At 41.4% G+C, this 21781-nt stretch overlaps 1 protein-coding gene across 1 annotated transcript in view; it reads right to left on the minus strand.

Annotated features, from left to right (window-relative positions):
- LOC127861483 (tetratricopeptide repeat protein 39B-like) overlaps nt 1–21781 on the minus strand; it is a 57448-nt gene that overhangs the window by 7812 nt on the left and 27855 nt on the right. The window contains exons 11-16 of the mRNA XM_052399991.1: nt 21179–21238; nt 20749–20840; nt 15019–15177; nt 13882–13999; nt 12543–12654; nt 1286–1403 (exon numbers count right to left, since the gene is read on the minus strand). Coding sequence (XP_052255951.1) covers nt 1286–1403; nt 12543–12654; nt 13882–13999; nt 15019–15177; nt 20749–20840; nt 21179–21238 — 659 coding nt within the window. The remainder of the gene's footprint in view (nt 1–1285; nt 1404–12542; nt 12655–13881; nt 14000–15018; nt 15178–20748; nt 20841–21178; nt 21239–21781) is intronic.

The following is a 21781-nucleotide window of genomic DNA, read 5'->3' on the forward strand; positions in this document are numbered from 1 at the left end:
GGGTGGGGGATGAGAGGGGGTATAATGTGGGGTGTGGTAATTATTAGATAACGTTTTAAAAAAAAAAATGGGGGGGGGGAGGTTGGGGGGGAAGGGATTCTGGGTAGGGGCATGGGGTATTGTTTCTCTTTAGCCAAATAAGGAAATCCATTGTGCTATTCGGGTAAGTGTTGTTTTGTCAAAGTAATAATAAAATGTGATCATAAATAAAGAAGTTATGGCAATTTAAGCAAAATGTTCAATTATCTAAGTGTAAAAGGGGCCATAATTATGTCAAAATGCTTGACACAGTGGTCTGCTCTTGTTTATAGGTTGGGGTAATGTTGGTAAACAAGTATGCAACATATAAAAGCATAAATGTCAAAGGATATAGGAAATATTTGGGGTAGTACGCAAAATTTAACATAGATTTATAAATAATATGCATATTCTAAGTATAAAAGGGGCAATAATTATGACAAAATGCTTGATAGAGTTGTCTGCTCTTGTTAATAAGTTGGGGTGATGTTGGTAAACAAGTATGCAAAATATGAAAGCAATATGTCAAGGGACAATGTCAAAGGATATAGGAAATATTTGGGGTAGTACGCAAAATTTAACATAGATTTATAAATAATATGCATATTCTAAGTATAAAAGGGGCAATAATTATGACAAAATGCTTGATAGAGTTGTCTGCTCTTGTTAATAAGTTGGGGTGATGTTGGTAAACAAGTATGCAAAATATGAAAGCAATATGTCAAGGGACAATGAAAATAAATGGGGTAGTACAAAAACTTTAACATTTGCTGCATATTCTAAGTGGAAAAGGGGCCATAATTATGACAAAATGCTTGATAGAGTTGTCTGCTCTTGTTTATAGGTTGGGGTCATGTTGGTAAACAAGTATGCAAAATATGAAAGCAATATGTCAAGGGACAATGAAAATAATTGGGGTAGTACGAAAACTTTAACATTTGCACGCTTACGGCACGGAATGGAACGCCGACGCCGGGGTGAGTAGGATAGCTCCACTCTATATATTTCAAATATAATAGTCGAGCTAAAAATGCTTTAAAAGTTGTATTACACATGTTTACCATTAAACAAAATTGTAGTGGGTAAATTTAAAACAAAATAAGGCAAAGCATATGATTAATACTTGTATTTTAATAGCAGCTTATGTACCTGACTTGTTTACCTTTAAATTTTTAATATCAATAGATCATACAACATATGAAACAAAGTCTCAAAATGTTAAGATAAAATACAAGTGGATAACTACACCACCAAAAGATAAGCTTACTTGGCTATGATTTCCAGGAAGCACTGTTCTGCCTGCAGAAACTGTCCCCTGAATTTCTGACACACCCCCTTGAGTAGCAACACCAGGCAATACTCGTCCATATAGTGAGGGTACGAGTCTGAAATACCAGGCAATACTCGTCCATATAGTGAGGGTACGAGTCTGAAATACCAGGCAATACTCGTCCATATAGTGAGGGTACGAGCCTGAAATACCAGGCAATACTCGTCCATATAGTGAGGGTATGAGTCTGAAATACCAGGCAATACATGTCCATATAGTGAGGGTATGAGTCTGAAATACCAGGCAATACTGGTCCATATAGTGAGGGTACGAGTCTGAAACAAATTTTTCTAGTAAAATTCATTTTAATTAGTAATTACTTACCTGATATCATATGCTATTTACTCCGATAGGATCGTAATTTATCCGGAATTTTTCGTCAGAGGAATCCCACACTTTTTGAGAAACCCGTCAGGTAGGTCAGAGCGGTCACATTAGTGCCGTGTAGCCGCACAACCAAAACGGGACATTACCCAGAATCCACTCTTATTCCAATAAAAAAATATGAAATATTAGACGAAGAGCGGGGTGGGAGGTGGGACTTACCGATATCAGGTAAGTAATTACTAATTAAAATGAATTTTACTAGAAAAATTTGTTTTAATAGCTTAATTACATTACCTGATATCATATGCTGAATTTGCAGCTGAGGCGGGAAGGTTCGCGAAAATCTCCCCATCACAGCGGAACCCATATCTCGGGTTCTCAGCTAATCTTCGTTATTACGGTATTAACTTAATTCACGGATAAGCGTAATATACCTATGCCGTAGAAGATACTACCGTTTGTGCAACAACAAGGGGGCCCAACAAATACAAGTTGTCCTGTTGGCACTCCAGAGAACGAAGATAAAAAGATGAAAAAGTAGTCTGATTCCTCCAGAAAGCAGCTTGAAGCACATCAGAGAGTGGGGTATGATTAATATATGCCCACGAAGCCGACATTGCTCGTAATTCATGCGGTCTAATCTTAAAAAGGGATGAATCCCTTGAAGAAAGAGAAGAGTAAGCCCTTTTTATAGTCGAGGCTACCCAACGGGAAATAGAAGCCGCAGACACATCGCCCCCCCCCCCCCTTTTAAGGGAATGAAGAGTCTCTTACGAGAACCTCGAATAGACTTAACTCTACTAAGATAGAACTTCAAAGACCTGACAGGGCAGAGGAGTCTATCTTCATCTTCATTACCACAAGTTCTAGAAAGACTTGGGACCTTGAAGGGTTTAGAAGCCATAGAGGGGAGTTGATTTTTAGCAAGGAATCCTGGCTGACACAACAAGGTGACAGAGCCATCGGAGGAATCAAAACGAAGATGGCTTTCTTCGATAGAAAGAGCATGAATTTCACTTCTACGTTTGGATGAAGCCATGGTAAGAAGGAAAACGGTCTTCCAGGTTAGGAACTGTAAAGAAGCCTGATTAAGGGGTTCATAGGGAGCTTTAATAAGCGCTCCAAGAACACAAGCCAAATCCCATTTGGGGGTAAGAGAACGAGACACATGACGTTTAAGTTCCACGGCTCGGATCAGTTCCGAAATGGCTGGGTCAGCACAGACTTGTGATGACTTACGAAAAGCCAAGGTATGCGAAAGCACAGATCTGTATCCTTTGATGGAGCTAAGAGAAAGTTTCTTATCATCAAAGAGATAGATTAGAAAATCCGCTATGCGTCTAGCAGAGAAATTGAGGGGATCAATTTTCCCTCGAACACACCAATTAGAGAAGAGTTTTCAGCGAGCATCATAGACTGCTCTGGTGGACTTTCTCCTTGCAGAGGCAACGAGCGTTGAAGCCCTGACAGAAAAGCGTTTCTTCTGCAGGGATTGCCTGATAACGGCCAGACGTGTAAGTGGAACATGTCTGGATCCATGTGAAGTCTGCCTCTCTGAGATAGGAGATCTGACCTGTGCGGGAGTTCCCTGGGAAATTCGCACAGGAGACCGAGAAGGTCGTTGAACCAGGATCTCCTGGGCCACCAAGGGGCTATCAGGAGGATCCGGCAAGAGCTCACCCTGATTTTCCCTAAGATTTGGGGAATTAGAATGGGTGGGGGATAAGCGTAAGCGTCCAGTTGATCCCAATCGAACGAAAGCGCGTCTACCGCCCACGCTGCTGGTTCGTACACTGGACTCACATACAGAGGAAGTCTGTGGTTGTCTCTGGTCGCAAACAGGTCGACCAGTGGATAACCGAATGTGAGGAATATCTGATTGGCCACTTCCTGATGAAGTGTCCACTCCGATGGAAGTAACTGGTGTTTGTGAGACAAACCGTCCGCCAGGGCGTTGAGACGACCTGGTATGTGTTTGGACAAGAGAGAGACGTTTAGGCTCTTGCAAAGAACAAGTAATTTCATTGTTTCCAGATACAGGGAGTGAGAGTGTGTCCCGCCCTGTTTCTGGATGTAAGCCACGACTGATGTGTTGTCTGTCGATACCATCACACAGGAGTCCCGAAGATGTGATTGGAATTGAGAAACAGCTAGAAAGACTGCTCGCATTTCGAGATTGTTTATGTGCAGGAGAGACTCCTGAGGAGACCACAATCCTGATAATGTCAGGCTGCGGGGTTCCAGGTGAGCGCCCCAACCTTCCATGCTCGCATCTGTTATGAGATGTAAAGACGGTTGCGGGGGAAGAAGCGGTACTCCTGCAAACAGGGTCTCCTCGTCTAGCCACCATTGAAGGTGGGGGACTAAGGACGGAAGGATGGGAATCTGTGTAAGCAGATTGTCTGGAGACCATTTCCATAGAGCTGAGAGATAGTGCTGAAGAGGACGTAGGAAGAGACGTCCCAACTGCACGAAGTCTGCTACAGAGCTCAGGATACCGTTGAGTGAGAGGAAATCTTGAGCTGTGATATGAGATTGGGACAGCACCCATCTGACCTTCAAAAGGAGGTCTGATATACGTTGGGGTGAGACCGTGACCCGATTGATGTGGGTCAGAAAATTCATTCCCACGAATATGAAATCCTGAGAGGGAATGAGGTCTGACTTGGCTACATTGAGAAAAAGTCCTAAAAAGAGGAGCTCCTTCCAAGAGAACTCTAGGTGTAGCAGAAGCAGTTGACGATCGAGCTGGTGTAAGAGCCAATCGTCGAAATACTGAAGCAGTTGAACCCCGTGTAATCGGAGGTGTGCGCTCACTGCGGCCATGAGTTTGGTGAAAACTCGTGGAGCCGTGGCCAATCCAAAGGGCATCGCCCGAAACTGGTAGACCTGGCCTCGAAAGGAGAAGCGCAGGTACTTCCGGTAGTTGAGATGGATAGGAACATGGAAGTATGCATCTTCCAGGTCCAAGGAAACCCCCCATTGCATGGGTTTGATGGAGCGCCGAATGAAGGCAGGAGTCTCCATCTTGAAAGTAGGTTTGACTAGAAACGTGTTGAACACTTTTAAGTCTATGACTGGTCTCCAGGAGCCGCTTTTCTTTAAAACAAGGAAAAGGCGACTGTAAAATCCTGGAGAACAAGGGTCGTGAACCCTTTCTATTGCCTGTTTTTCCAGGAGTCCGAGAATGGAGTCTGGAAGTTGTGGATGCGGAGATACCAGATCTATTGGGACGCGAGAGAGTGGGGGCCTTTTTTCGAATTGAAAAGTGAGGCCTTGTGTGACAAGAGAATGAACCCACGCGTCCGAAGTTATTTGGAGCCATCGATTTGCGAAGTGCATAAGTCTGGCCCCAACTGGTACCTCCAGCATCAGAGGTTGTGGCGGTAGAAAGGGGTATGACCTAGGGCTGACCTTTAGGAGGTCCACCCTTGCCGGAAGAAGGATTAAATGACTTCTTGTCCGCATTGGGTTTGCCCTTACTCCAATTTTGTTTTACAGAAGGCTTCCGATAGGAAGTTGTTCTGTTTTGAAAAGGAGGCCTATTAGTGGGCTGACGTGAAGCAGACGGACGCTTAGTAGGGAAACTGTCCCTTTTAGCGTTCTTGGCCGGTGGGGCTCCTGGGGGCTTAGAAGCAGGGCGCTTAAAAAACCACAGGGCGCTGGCCAGAGTTGCTCCTAGCTAAGGAGGCATGTATCTGATCTTCACGATCAGCAGTAAGTGCCAACTGTATCCTCCCTCCGAAAAGAGACTCTGCTGTTAGTGGAGCAGTTCGAAGGGTGTTTACGCCTGTTTCCAAAAGGAAATTATTGGGCAAGGAAGAGAGGATGAGGTCTCTCCGAAGCCTTAACATCTCAGACATAGAAGACACAGCATTGTGAGATAAACACTGCGTAGTACGTGAAAGATGTATCAACAAGGATTGAATCAGAGAGCTCCCAAACCAAGTCTAAGGCTGTGGCTGCCATGAGATCTAGCTGGTTAGCCAGACCTATGGAACGGCGTTCTCTCAGCTCCCAATTTTCCAACAGGGAAAGAGGGACTGATGTATGGGTAGATGATGAAGGCATTGTAAGTGACAGCTTACTAATGTCAGCATCAGGAACCGGAAGTTTGGAAAGGTCCAAACCGGTAGCAGGATCTGGTACCGGGGCCTTATAACTTTTCCCGCCGTCCATCTGTTTAGGCTCCGTCAGCTCCTTAGGGGCTTTCCATGGAGATGGCGAAGGCTTATTGGCTGGTTCAAGTGACTGGAAAACAGCCATTGTGGAAGAGCCAATAGGAAGGCGTAGATCCACTCGGGAAGTAGCCTTACTTATCCTGCCGGGCTCTCGTCTGCCTGCTACCTGTTCTGTAACGGTAACTGCAGATCCTGTGAGAGACAAGGAAGGGCGGGGGCAGAAGTCCTCATCTAAGGTATTGAACATAAGTTCGTATACCTGATTGATGGAGGCCAAATAATAAAGTTCGGCCTCATTAGACTCCGAACCCGCCTCAATCGAACCATCTGCGGGAGCATTGGATTGATTGAAACCGGTGGATATAGGAGAAGGAATAATAGATTCATTGGCTTCTATCATGAGAGAATCGTTTTCCGGCACCATCAAAGATATAGCTGGTGAGTTAGGTCTCTCAGAGATCAGGTCAGCAGACTCACTTTGAATACCAGAGGTCGCTGGTAAAGGATCAGTCGAAAAAGGGACAAAGATTCCTGGCGACTGTTGGATCCACAAAGTATTGGGATTTGATGGTGTAGCGGCAGGCTGGGGTATACTTCTATGCAATGTGGAAGAGACCCGTGGGGCTGAAAACGCAGCCGAAGTGGTTAGATTAACCCCTGTACCTTGAGTCTGATATGTATGCAAACTAGTGTTTGAATACAAGTTATGCTCAGTGGTTGTAGGAACGGCTGAAGTGTGTGTTGAGGCCAACATAGAGGCCGACACACGTGGAAGGGTGTCAATAGATTCCTCAGAGAAGGATCGACTAGGGGACCTAGGAGTCCGAGAGCGGCTTATAGAGGAAGGTCTATGTCCCTTATCCCTGCGACGCCGAGACACTGTTTGGCGGCGCTGGGAATGATGTTTCCTGATCGAACGTCTCCCCGAGCCCTGGCGTGATCGCTCTTTACTAGGCAATCAACGCCGAGAAACACTCGGTGAGCGTGAACGACGTCCCCTCCGGTAATGATGAGGGCTATTTGAAGTAGACGATGAGTCATACGACAACGAGCCCGAGGTGGAGGAGTAGTCGGAAACATCAGACACTACACGTTTACGTTTTGACTCACAGTAGAAACGCGGCTGCGTCTACCTTTGTGGAGTACTGACAAGGTAGTGTCAACATCTACGGTGACCGGAATGGTCTGTGGCACAGACCGAAACCCGGTGACCGGATCGGTCATTACATGACCGGTGACCGGACCGGTCAATGACCGGTGACCAGTTGACCGGTGACCGGACCGGTCACAGCATGACCGGTGACCGGACCGGTCACAGCATGACCGGTGACCGGACCGGTCACAGCATGACCGGTGACCGGACCGGTCAATGACCGGTGACCGGTTGACCGGTGACCAGACCGGTCATAGCATGACCGGTGACCGGACCGGTCAGTGACCGGACCGGTCATTGACCGGTAACCGGTTGACCGGTTGACCGCTCATAGCATGACCGGTGACCGGACCGGTCAATGTTGACCGGTGACCGGTGAAGTCTCCGGACCGGTCAACTGGTCATTCCCGATGAACGGACCGGGCAAATTTTGTCCGGTGTCGTCACGGGGTAGGGACCGATGCCTGGCAGCTACTGGTGGCATATGGTCAAGATCGTGTGGTAAAAAGTCCCGACACACGAAACTTTTCCTACGTTGATCTGATGCCGAGTCATTCAACTGGTCATTCCCGATGAACGGACCGGGCAAATTTTGTCCGGTGTCGTCACGGGGTAGGGACCGATGCCTGGCAGCTACTGGTGTAGTATGGTCAAGATCGTGTGGTGAAAAGTCCAGACACACGTAACTTTCCCTACTTTGATCTGAACTATTCTTGTTGCGTCCACGATTCTTGAAGGGTCAACGCTTAATGGCCCAGGTATCTGCAGACCAATGCTCACAGAAAGGGCAGCAGTTATCCTGGGTACATCCTGCACACGACAGGCAGCTACCATAGTTGTCCCATGCTGCCTTTGTGTGTCCACATGAGCCACGTGTTTGAGGCATACTTTGCCTTGAACAAACAAACAAATACACAAAACGATACAGAAATACACGGATATATATACGGAGAATGTTTTAACGCAATACAAAAACTTCTCTATTCTGTTAAACAGAATAATCCAGCGAAACAGAAGCAACAATTAAGTTTATAACAAAATGTCGGCCTTTGTATATCGCCATCCGGAATAAGAGTGAATTCTGGGTAATGACCCGTTTTGGTTGTGCGGCTACACGACACTAATGTGACCGCTCTGACCTACCTGACGGGTTTCTCAAAAAGTGTGGGATTCCTCGGACGAAAAATTCCGGATAAATTACGATCCTATCGGAATAAATAGCATATGATATCAGGTAACGTAATTAAGCTATTAAAATACCAGGCAATACTGGTCCATATAGTGAGGGTATGAGTCTGAAATACCAGGCAATACTCATCCATATAGTGGGGGTACTAGTCTGAAATACCAGTCAATACTCGTCCATATAGTGAGGGTATGAGTCTGAAAGACCAGGCAATACTCGTCCATATAGTGGTGAGGGTATAAGTCTGAAATACCAGGCAATACTCGTCCATATAGTGGTGAGGGTATGAGTCTGAAATACCAGGCAATACTCGTCCATATAGTGGTGAGGGTACAAGTCTGAAATACCAGGCAATACTCGTCCATATAGTGTGGGTATGAGTCTGAAATACCAGGCAATACTCATCCATATAGTAGGGGATGAGTCTGAAATACCAGGCAATACTCGTCCATATAGTGAGGGTATGAGTCTAAAATACCAGGCAATACTCGTCCATATAGTGGTGAGGGTAGGAGTCTGAAATACCAGGTAATACTCGTCCATTTAGTGAGGGTACGAGTCTGAAATACCAGGCAATACTCTTCCTTATAGTGAGGGTACAAGTCTGAAATACCAGGCAATACTCGTCCATATAGTGACGGTACAAGTCTGAAATACCAGGCAATACTCGTCCATATAGTAGGGGATCAGTCTGAAATACCTGGCAATACTCGTCCATATAGTGAGGGTATGAGTCTGAAATACCAGGCAATACTCATCCATATAGTAGGGGATGAGTCTGAAATACCAGGCAATACTCGTCCATATAGTGTGAGTATGAGTCTGAAATACCAGGCAATACTCGTCCATATAGTGGTGAGGGTACAAGTCTGAAATACCAGGCAATACTTGTCCATATAGTGTGGGTATGAGTCTGAAATACCAGGCAATACTCGTCCATATAGTGAGGGTATTAGTCTGAAATACCAGGTAATACTCGTCCATATAGTGAGGGTACGAGTCTGAAATACCAGGCAATACTCTTCCTTATAGTGAGGGTACAAGTCTGCAATACCAGGCAATACTCGTCCATATAGTAACGGTACAAGTCTGAAATACCAGGCAATACTCGTCCATATAGTGAGGGTACGAGTCTGAAATACCACTCAATACTCGTCAATATAGTGAGGGTATGAGTCTGAAATACCAGGCAATACTCGTCCATATAGTGAGGGTACGAGTCTGAAATACCAGGCAATACTCGTCCATTTAGTAGGGGATCAAGTCTGAAATACCAGGCAATACTCGTCCATATAGTGAGGGTACGAGTCTGAAATACCAGGCAATACTCGTCCATATAGTGAGGGTACGAGTCTGAAATACCAGGCAATACTCGTCCATATGGTGAGGGTAAGAGTCTGAAATACCAGGCAATACTCGTCCATATAGTGAGGGTATGAGTCTGAAATACCAGGCAATACTTTTACATATAGTGAGGGTATGAGTCTGAAATACCAGGCAATACTGGTCCATATAGTGAGGGGATGAGTCTGAAATACCAGGCAATACTCGTCCATATAGTGTGGGTATGAGTCTGAAATACCAGGCAATACTCGTCCATATAGTGAGGGTATGAGTCTGAAATACCAGGTAATACTCGTCCATATAGTGAGGGTACGAGTCTGAAATACCAGGCAATACTCTTCCTTATAGTAAGGGTACAAGTCTGAAATACCAGGCAATACTCGTCCATAACGTGAGGGTACAAGTCTGAAATACCAGACAATACTCGTCCATATAGTGAGGGTATGAGTCTGAATTACCACGCAATACTCGTCCATATAGTGAGGGTATGAGTCTGAAAAACCAGGCAATACTCGTCCATATAGTGAGGGTACGAGTCTGAAATACCAGGCAATACTCGTCCATATAGTAGGGGATCAAGTCTGAAATACCAGGCAATACTCGTCCATATAGTGAGGGTATTAGTCTGAAATACCAGGCAATACTGGTCCATATAGTGAGGGTACGAGTCTGAAATACTAGGCAATACTCGTCCATATAGTGAGGGTACGAGTCTGAAATACCAGGCAATACTCGTCCATATAGTGAGGGTATGAGTCTGAAATACCAGGCAATACTCGTCCATATAGTGAGGGTATGAGTCTGAAATACCAGGCAATACTCGTCCATATAGTGGTGAGGGTACAAGTCTGAAATACCAGGCAATACTCATCCATATAGTGAGGGTATTAGTCTGAAATACCAGGCAATACTCGTCCATATAGTGAGGGTACGAGTCTGAAATACCAGGCAATACTCGTCCATAAAGTGAGGGTATGAGTCTGAAATACCAGGCAATACTCGTCCATATAGTGAGGGTATAAGTCTGAAATACCAAGCAATACTGGTCCATATAGTGTGGGTATGAGTCTGAAAAACCAGGCAATACTTGTCCATATAGTGAGGGTATGAGTCTGAAAGACCAGGCAATACTCGTCCATATAGTGAGGGTATGAGTCTGAAAAACCAGGCAATACTCGTCCATATAGTGAGGGTAGGAGTCTGAAATACCAGGCAATACTCCTCCATATGGTGAGGGTACGAGTCTGAAATACCAGGCAATACTCGTCCATATAGTGAGGGTATGAGTCTGAAAAACCAGGCAATACTCGTCCATATAGTGAGGGTAGGAGTCTGAAATACCAGGCAATACTCCTCCATATGGTGAGGGTACGAGTCTGAAATACCAGGCAATACTCGTCCATATAGTGAGGGTATGAGTCTGAAATACCAGGCAATACTCGTCCATATAGTGAGGGTATGAGTCTGAAATACCAGGCAATACTCGTCCATATAGTGAGGGGATGAGTCTGAAATACCAGGCAATACTCGTCCATATAGTGAGGGTATGAGTCTGAAATACCAGGCAATACTCGTCCATATAGTGAGGGTACGAGTCTGAAATACCAGGCAATACTCGTCCATATAGTGAGAGTATGAGTCTGAAATACCAGGCAATACTCGTCCATATGGTGAGGGTATGAGTCTGAAATACCAGGCAATACTCGTCAATATGGTGAGGGTATGAGTCTGAAATACCAGGCAATACTCGTCCATATAGTGAGGGTATGAGTCTGAAATACCAGGCAATACTCGTCCATATAGTGAGGGTATGAGTCTGAAAAACCAGGCAATACTCGTCCATATAGTGAGGATTATGAGTCTGAAATACCAGGCAATACTCGTCCATATAGTGTGGGTATGAGTCTGAAATACCAGGCAATACTCGTCCATATAGTGGTGAGGGTATGAGTCTGAAATACCAGGCAATACTCGCCCATATAGTGAGGGTATGAGTCTGAAATACCAGGCAATACTTATCCATATAGTGTGGGTATGAGTCTGAAATACAAGGCTATACTCTTGCATATAGTGAGGGTATGAGTCTGAAAAACCAGGCAATACTCGTCCATTTAGTGAGGGTTTGAGTCTGAAATACCAGGCAATACTCGTCCATATAGTGAGGGTACAAGTCTGAAATACCAGGCAATACTGGTCCATATAGTGAGGGTATGAGTCTGAAAAACCAGGCAATACTCGTCCATATAGTGAGGGTATGAGTCTGAAATACCAGGCAATACTCGTCCATATAGTGGTGAGGGTACAAGTCTGAAATACCAGGCAATACTCGTCCATATAGTAGGGGATCAGTCTGAAATACCAGGCAATACTCGTCCATATAGTGAGGGTATGAGTCTGAAATACCAGGCAATACTCATCCATATAGTAGGGGATTAGTCTGAAAAACCAGGCAATACTCGTCCATATAGTGTGGGTATGAGTCTGAAATACCAGGCAATACTCGTCCATATAGTGGTGAGGGTACAAGTCTGAAATACCAGGCAATACTCATCCATATAGTGAGGGTATGAGTCTGAAATACCCAGGTATGAAGTTTAAATTTATTTGTTTGGAAATTGTAAAACTAATTTGTTCCACTTATTTTGTTCTCCAAATTAATATCATTCTATGCTACTGCCATTCCCATAGCTGCGTTCAGTGGCTTAAAACTCAGGAATGTATGGATAATTGGGAATGAAAATGTCCTGCACACGTATATTTCAGGGTGATGTCACAATTAAAGTTTTTATTTAATTGCTTGAGAAATTAGAAGTATTTTGATTTACAAACTTATTTAATATGGACAATATCAGCAAATAACCAACCAACAACGTGCTTCCTATGTACCCACTTCAAACTTCTAAGAATAAGAATGTTATCAATTTTTCCAAGTATGTGTGATTATGTTTGTATTATACAAATAAAATTTGTCAAAATTTGCCAAAACACACTAATCAGTTTTACCTTTATTGCTGAGTATTTTGTTGATAGTTGTTTCTATGGTTACAATAATAGGTTCTAGGAGGTCTTGCCTGGTGCCGATGATGTTGAAGCCATTCCAAGTGTAGATTAATTCCTGTAATACATGATATGTTTGATGGCAAAAACAACAGAATACATGCAGAAAATACAAACATTTTAAATTTAAACTTTCTGTAAATACATCATAAACATATATGACATACATATTTTGCACACACTTAGCAGAGCTTCTGACTGTAGATCCCAGTTTCACAAGTTTAATTACCAACTAGTCCCACACCTCTTCAGGGCTTGAAGAATTTTTCCAGAGACACTCGCCCTGCAGGGCGAGCAGGCCTGACAATCCACTCGCACTTCACTTTAATCTACTCGCCCTGCATTTAAAAAATATATAATTCACCTGTTTCCTTTCCTCAATACTTTCCGCTTCTCATGTTGATGACCTTTCTTTCTGTTCCCTGTCTCCACCACCTTGCAGATATTTTAAAATAGAACCCTTTTCCATGCTGAGTTTTAATATTTCAGAGGAACTTATACTGAAAGACACGCTTGATTGACAAATGGTTGCAATATAATAAATTTTGGCTAAGGCTTCTGATCACAAATCATTCTGTTTATTAATAATTATTTTTTTCTGTTTATTTTTTCATTAAATATAAGAAGTATTATAATTAACCAGTTATGTAGTATTTGTTTATTGATATTAACATTAAAATGAAATTTTATTCTTCACAGAATGACCAATATATTTAACAATTTTTTTCACTTTTAATCGATTAGCTAAGAGCACTGACACATATGAAAAGAGCGCAGCCGATTTCGAGAATTATTTTTACTATGCCCGTGACATCATTTTTCATTGTCAAAACGAAAGTGCAGTTTCAGTTTCTTTGTGAACTAAACCTATTTTTTGTTCCTTCGAAAAATTGTTCGCAATTTGTATCGATGTGGCGGGAGTTCTGGAACTGAATTTATATTTCTCAACTTGAAAAACAGCACTCGCCCGGTCGGTCGAGTATTTAAAACACTTTACTCGCCCGACCGTCAACTTCACTCGCATATGCGAGCGGTCGAGTGGATTCTTCAAGGCCTGCTCTTCATGATGTTGCTACTATTCACCACTATCTCTGCTTCAAATAAGGCAGCAGTCATTTAAATGTAGTAATACGTATCATGTGGATTTAGGACTGATTAAACAGCTTAGAATGGATAAAACTGCCATAGAAAAGTGCGATGATATTTACTGAATGCCCTGATATGACTGAAAAGTTGAAAACCATTTTTTTATGGCAGAATATCTCAACATATTAAACCAACTCACTAAAGCTGGCAGTGTAAGGTAACAATTCTGGTCTAGGAATCTCTTGGCCTTGCTGACTGCAAACTTCTCGATAGGTATCGACTTGCCAGCTATCCTCTGCTTCAGTCGTGGAACTTCTCTATTTATCACAAACAAGATACTTAATATTTCATAAAATGACAACTATTTACAGGAATAAAACACTAATGTTTATTTATATATACTTCATTTAAAGTGTGTTTTTGACAATACTAAACATTTCAACTTCAGACAGCCACCAAAAGAGAAGGGGCCAGAAACCAGGAAAGGCTGATGTGTTTCTTTGGACCTTACTTTGCTGAATACAATAATTGTCATATAAAACAATTCTAAATTGAATAGAAGCTAAAAAAAACTAATCTGCCCTTAAAAATAAATCAAATGTAACATCTTTGTCTGTAAACATTCTATGAGTTTATAATTTCTGATTTGAATGTCGAAGGTTGATCGAGCATGAATATTTTGTATATGCTTAACGCACGGACTCATTCCAACAATCTGAAATTTTGACAATTACATACTGAAAGTTGAGCAAGAAAATATACTTATAATATGACTAAATGGTTAGTAGATACAACAGTTTCACAATCAACACTCGATATATAAAATATGACTCTTGCTTTGGGGAAAAGGGACTTAATACATGTGCATAAAGTGTTATCCAAGATTAGCTTGTGCAGTTTGCACAGGCTTAACAGTGACAACACTTCCTGCCTTAACAAGATTTTTACTAAGAAGATCCCTTTACTACTTAGATACGTATTTTTACGCATTTGTAGTCCCTCAGAAAGTTAAATTTAATCAAATACCTTTCTTACTAAATTCAAGTTTTAAAGGCTTCATCTCCAAACTTTAGATACTGATGAGCAGAAAGAGCATAAAACCTGAACAGACTGCGAGTTACTCGCAGGCTGTTCTGGTTGTATGCTGGTTGCAAAAGCCATTTTCACTTTGCTTCTTATGGGGGAAAGGGTAAAAATAAAAATACAAAGCAGAAAGTGTTGTCCCTGATTAGTCTGTGCAGACTGCACAGGCTAATCTGAGCTGACACTTTACACACATGCATTAAGCCCCATTTTCCCAGACCTCGGCTCATATACACTATACATATATACATGCCTCATAAGGAACTGCAGGTGGTCCTTGGACTCCTGTGTCTGATCCCCACACATCATGAGGAAAGCGGCCTTCTGATACGTATATGTGGCCTTGCTCCAGCGACTCTCCTTGCACAGGATCTCCGCATACTTCATGCCCATCAACCAGTCGCCCTTGAAACTGCAGCAGAATGTGTGTGAACATAAGATATAAAACTTCATTCAGTCTCCCTTGAAACTGCAGCAGAATGTGTGTGAACATAAGATATAAAACAAAATTCAGTCTCCCTTGAAACTGCAGAAGAATGTGTGTGAACATAAGATGGAAACTTCATTCAGTCTCCCTTGAAACTGCAGCAGAATGTGTGTGAACATAAGATGGAAACTTCATTCAGTCTCCCTTGAAACTGCAGCAGAACTTGTGTGAACATTTGATGGAAACTTAAAACAGAAATAAACAATTGAGGCCCTTAGAACTGAAGTAGAGAGCAGCATGAAATCAGATAAAACTTCAACCAGTCATAAAACTGCAGCAGAAAGCAAACTGAAATTAGATTAAGAAGGAAATCACTCAACCTTAAAGCTGCTGCAGAAAAGAGTGTAAAAAGGTTTCACTTCAGATATAAATGAAAAACTACCCAACCCCCTTGCAGCAATGTTTTTCAATAGACCCAAACTGTTTTCCAACACAGCGTATATATCATTGCCACAAAGGTTCTGGGTAAAATTGGATGAAAACATGAGACTTCTATAGTTGTTCACAGGGATTCACTATTGCAAGATAAGGAAAACTGCCCCAGCCTCTGACAGCTATGTTTTTAAATGAACCAGAACCATTTTTGAGCACAGCCAAGTTGTCAATAGAAGTAATGTTTGAAGCAAATTTCATAGAAATTGAGTACAAAATGTGACTTCTATTAAAACTCACACAGTTTCACTATAGCCATAAAGGCAAATCATCAAGGCCCTCTAGCAGCAATATTTTTCAACAGACCAGAATAAAACTTGAACTCTGCGAAGATATCATTAAAACAAAGGACGGTTCTATGTAAATTTATTGAAGATAAGGACAAAAATGTGACTTCTTGGGGCATTCACAAGGACGCACTACATGAGTTTGGTCCTTTAAAAACCATGGCCACCCTTTGTCTGGTCATTTATCACTTTATGACTATATTGTAACCTTTTGAACAACTTGTTAACACCCTTGAAGTCATATTATTTGCCTAATTACCATGAATCTTGCTTAGACATTTCTTATAACATCTCGGATGAGTTTAAAAATGGTTACAGTGCGTTGAATATGGCTATAGCGAAGCCTTTTGAACACTTTAGAAGTCACATTCTTTTAGCAATTATCATCAAACTTGCTCAGAACATTTGTTCTTATGACATCTCCCCTGAGTTTGAAAATGATTAAGGTGTGTTACGAACATGACCACCAGGAGGCAGGACAGTTATCCGAAATTGTTATAGCAAAAATTTGTGAACAATCTAGAGGTCTAAATCACTGTACAATTTTCATGAAACTTGTTCAGAACATTTGTCCAAATGATATCTCAACTGAGTCCAAAACTGTGTTGTATGAGATCAAATCTAGGTCTCAAGGTTAAATAATATAAATAAGTTGCAAACACTTTTAAATTAACATTTAAATTGCCCTATATTCTTAAATTTGGTATTTTTTCCAATGATATCTTAATAGATTTTGAAACTGGGTTAAAATTAGGTCACTAGGTCAAATTAAACAAGTTTGGTGAAGCTCGGATGAAAACTTCTTGAATTAGAGAGCGGACACCATGCTCAATGTTTAAAACGCACTAAGTGACCCTGTGACCTAGTTTTTGACCTGGCATGACCCATATTCGAACTTGACCTAGACATCATCTAGATACAACATCTGACCAAGTTTGGTGAAGATCGAATGAAAACAACTTGAATTAGAGAGCGGACACTTAATACGGACCGACAGACAGACCGACCGACAGAAAAGCTCACTCCTATATACCCCCCTAAACTTCGTTTGAGGGGGTATAAAAAGCCTGTGAACACATTTTTTGCCCAACCTTGAAATTGGTTAGAACATGTCTCCAAAATATATATATATTAGCCAAGTTTGAAACTGGGTCTTTGGGTAAAACAAGAGATGTGTACGTCAGAAACACAATGCCCCCTTCTGCGCCGCTTTGAAATAAAATTTCTATTTATCATTTGGCAGGTATAGGAATCATCCCCCTTTAAAGCTTATTACTTCCCTTGGATTTTGTCCAATCCAACCGGGGGAAGGGGGGGTGGGTCTGTAGACAGTCAAAAATGACCAAGTCAGACATCACTTACAACTAAGGCCTGTGGTTTATCAAAGAGATCATAGCCAGAGTTCATCATGTATCTATGGACATAAGTCCACAGGTATGTAATGAACCCTACCATTCACAAATTAGTACAGGAAAGAAATGATAATTATATCATTTAAACAAAACCTTTGACAAATCAATCATTTGAGTTAAAATAATCAAAATAAAAAATCTGTACAGAAACTGTGAAAAGGACTTAAATTCTTGGTAAGGAAAATATATAATCTGAGATTTATAATTATATAAATTAATTCCCTTGAAAATAATTGTCTCTAACAAATGTCTATTTTTAGTAGCAAATAATTAAAAGCCATTACTGTGACTGTAGATTCACCACTCAAAATGTGTAGCTCCATGAGATACACATGCATGCCAAATATCAAGTTGCTATGTTCAATATTGAATAATTATCTCCCATTAAAGCTTATTACTTCCCTTGGATTTGTATTTTTGACCTTAGACCTTGAAGGATGACCTTAACCTTTAACCACGATGTGTTTGTCAGAAACACAAAGCCCCCTACAGCGCCGCTTTGATTTATTTAACAAAAATATATAATTTGGCAGGTCAGATAATTATGGCCATTTAAAGCTTATTACTTCCCTTTGTTTTGTTTTTTCGACCCGGTGACCAAGTTTTTGACCTGGCAAGACCCATATTCGAACTTGACCTAGATATTGTCTAGATACAACTTCTGACCAAGTTTCGTAAAGATCGGATGAAAACTATTTGAATTAAAGAGCGGACACTAAAAGTGTGACAGACTGACAGACAGACTGACAGACGGACAGTGCGAAAACTATATACCCCTTTTTCTTCGAAAGGGAGCATAAAAATGCCACTTAGTCAAATTAACAAAGAAGGTCAAGTAAAAAAAAAGCTTGTGAGCCATCAATAATTTATCAACTGGCAACCACATTTTTGACACATGCAAACTCCCCAGCCATGCCACAATCCAAAAGCCAGCAGACAATTTATCCTAGAAGAAAATGCAACATTCACCTCAGCATTTAACTAGAAATGGCGCGGCAGAGGCCAACGCGTATCCCCACGCCGCATGTTTGACCCAGGGGGCGCCCCAGGGTTGATAATGGGGCAAGGCATAGTTGAGATTGACCGTATTGTCATAAGATATGTTCAGTATCAATTTGAAGTAAATTGGTGAAGAAATGAAGAATTTATAGTAAAAGGCAATTTTAGGTGGGCGTGGTCTATGTGGGCGAGGGCGCCCCAGGGTTGGTGATGGGGCCATGCATAGCTGAGATTGACCGTATTGTCATAAGAGATGTTCAGTATCAATTTGAAGTAAATCGGTGTTGAAATGAAGAAGTTATAGTAAAAGGCAATTTTGGGTGGGCGTGGTCTATGTGGGCGGGAGCGCCCCAGGGTTGGTAATGGGGCCATACCTAGTTGAGATTGACCGTATTGTCATAAGAGATGTTCAGTATCAATTTGAAGTAAATCGTTGTAGAAATGAAGAAGTTATAGTAAAAGGCAATTTTGGGTGGGCGTGGTCTATGTGGACGGGGCGCCCCAGGGTTGGTAATGGGGCCATGCATAGTTGAGATTGACCGTATTGTCATAAGAGATGTTCGGTATCAATTTGAAGTAAATCGGTGTAGAAATAAAAAAGTTCATGTAAAATAACATAAACAAGAGATGTGTTCGTCAGAAACACAATGCCCCCTATTGCGCCGCTTTGATTTTTTTTACCTTTGACCTTAAAGGATGACCTAGACCTTGAACTTCCACCACTAAAAATGTGCAGCTTCATGATAACGCCGCTTTGAATTTTTAATATATTTTTTTACCTTTGACCTTGAAGGATGACCTTGAAGGATTACCTCGAACTTGAACTTCCACCACTAAAAATGTGCAGCTTCATGAGAACGCCCCTTTGATTTAAAAAAAATAAATTTGACCTTTGACCTTGAAGGATGACCTTGAACTTCCACCACTCAAAATGTGCAGCTCCATGAGATACACATGCATGCCAAATATCAAGTTGCTATCTTTAATATTGAAAAAATTATGGCCAATGTTAAAGTTTTTGGACGGACAGATGCCATATATTTGACATTTGACCTTGAAGGATGACCTTGACCTTCACCTTTCCCCACTCAAAATGTTCAGCTCCATGAGATACACATGCATGCCAAATATCAATTTGCTATCTTCAATAGTGAACAAGTTATGGCCAATGTTAATGTTTTTGGACGGATGGACAGATGCCATATATTAGACATTTGACCTTGAAGGATGACCTTGACCTTCACCTTTCACCACTGAAAATGTGCAGCTCCGTGAGATGCACATGCATGCCAAATATCAAGTTGCTATCTTCATTATTGAAAAAGTTATGGCCAATGTTAAAGTTTTCGGACAGACAGACGCCATATATTTGATATTTTACCTTGAAGGACGACCTTGACCTTCACCTTTCACCACTCAAAATGTTCAGCTCCATGAGATACACATGCATGCCAAATATCAAGTTGCTATCTTCAATAGTGAAAAAGTTATGGCCAATGTTAAAGTTTTTGGACGGACGGACAGACGCCATATATTAGACATTTGACCTTGAAGAATGACCTTGACCTTCACCTTTCACCACTCAAAATGTGCAGCTCCGTGAGATGCACAGGCAAGCCAAATATCAAGTTCCTATCTTCAATATTGAAAAAGTTATGGCCAATGTTAAAGTTTTCGGACGGACAGACGCCATAAATTTGACATTTTACCTTGAAGGATGACCTTGACCTTTCACCACTCAAAATGTGCAGCTCCATGAGATACACATGCATGCCAAATATCAAGTTGCTATCTTCAATAGTGAAAAATTTATGGCCAATGTTAAAGTTTTTGGACAGACGGACAGACGCCATATAATAGACATTTGACCTTGAAGGATGACCTTGACCTTCACCTTTCAACACTCAAAATGTGCAGCTCCGTGAGATGCACATGCATGCCAAATATCAAGTTGTTATATTCAATATTGAAAACGTTATGGCCAATGTTAAAGTTTTTTTCGGACGGACGGACAGACTGACTGACATACTGACACACTGACATACTGACGGACAGTTCAAATGCTATATGCCACCCTACCGGGGGCATAAAAAATGAGTGAAAATCTCTGACCTGGCCCCACCCCAACCCCCATAACTTTTGACCCAGGGGTCAGATCAAAATTCCAAATAGTGCAGGGTCACACATATGCTCATAGCTACCACGTGTGTAAGTTTCAAGGTTCTAGTGCTTATAGTGTAGGAGGAGATAGTGGCCAGGACGGACAGACGGACGGACGGATGGACAGACGGACAGCGGAGATAACCACAATATCCCCACGCTTTTTGATATTGTCAATGTTTATAACAATAAGAACAGTGACGTACCAGTGGCACCACATGAGCTCCCAGTAACACAAGTGATGGAACTGACGCCACTCTTGCTGTGACTCTATGGACTCCTCAAACTTCTCTATGGCCTGAAGACACATACATCAAACACATCATACCTGTGTGCTTACAGTGTCTTTTTCACAAAAATGTGTGGCAAAAATAGGACCTCATACTCATGGCAAGAAGCGAAGAACTTATGGATAATTTAAATGTGACTGATTGACTTCTTAAATGTTTATTTAATATTAATGTTTATAGTCAAATTTAGGTTTTTAAATCCTGTAACAGATTGCATCAAAGCAGTTGGAAGAGAATGAAAACATGGCACAACAGATGTGGAGGCAAAGTGCAGTTAAGGAAAATGTGCAAATTATAAATCCCTCATAAATGAATAAAGTACCAGTATACAGTAATAATGTTCTACCTGGTTGATCTGACCCCTGATCTCTGCTACTCTGCCAGCAAAGAACAGGAATAATGCCCCCTGAAACAACAAACAATGCAAATACATGAAATACCTGTATTGTTCATACAGTTATATGTATAAATTTAATATGATTAATTTGAAGAAATTTTGACAGTTGGAAATTGTTTGAGACTAAGTATGAATTATTCTTTGATTTTAAAGTAATGTAAGTAAAGCATAAACTGTAGCATGTTAAAAATGCCGACATTTCACTTGGAATACGCAGAGAGATACTTTGTTTGATTGATTGATTGATTGATTTTATTTGGTAAACATATGAACATTACATAGTTACTACATAATGCAGACAATATAAAATATATTATCACAGCAATATACATAGCAAACCATGGAATGCACACACAATACCAAGGATAACACAAAAAAGAGAAAAATGATTTTCACTTATTTCCATTGTGGTCCTTGTTATTGGTGGCAGTAACCATGAAACAGTCATGTATTAGATTTTAATAATGTATATGTATCAAATATGTACTGTTTAATAAAGTATATTACTGATTAAGAATGAATAAATATAATCACATGTTCATTATTATCACA

Source organism: Dreissena polymorpha, chromosome 16, assembly GCF_020536995.1.
Source record: "Dreissena polymorpha isolate Duluth1 chromosome 16, UMN_Dpol_1.0, whole genome shotgun sequence".
In the NCBI taxonomy this organism is placed as follows: Eukaryota; Metazoa; Mollusca; class Bivalvia; order Myida; family Dreissenidae; genus Dreissena; species Dreissena polymorpha.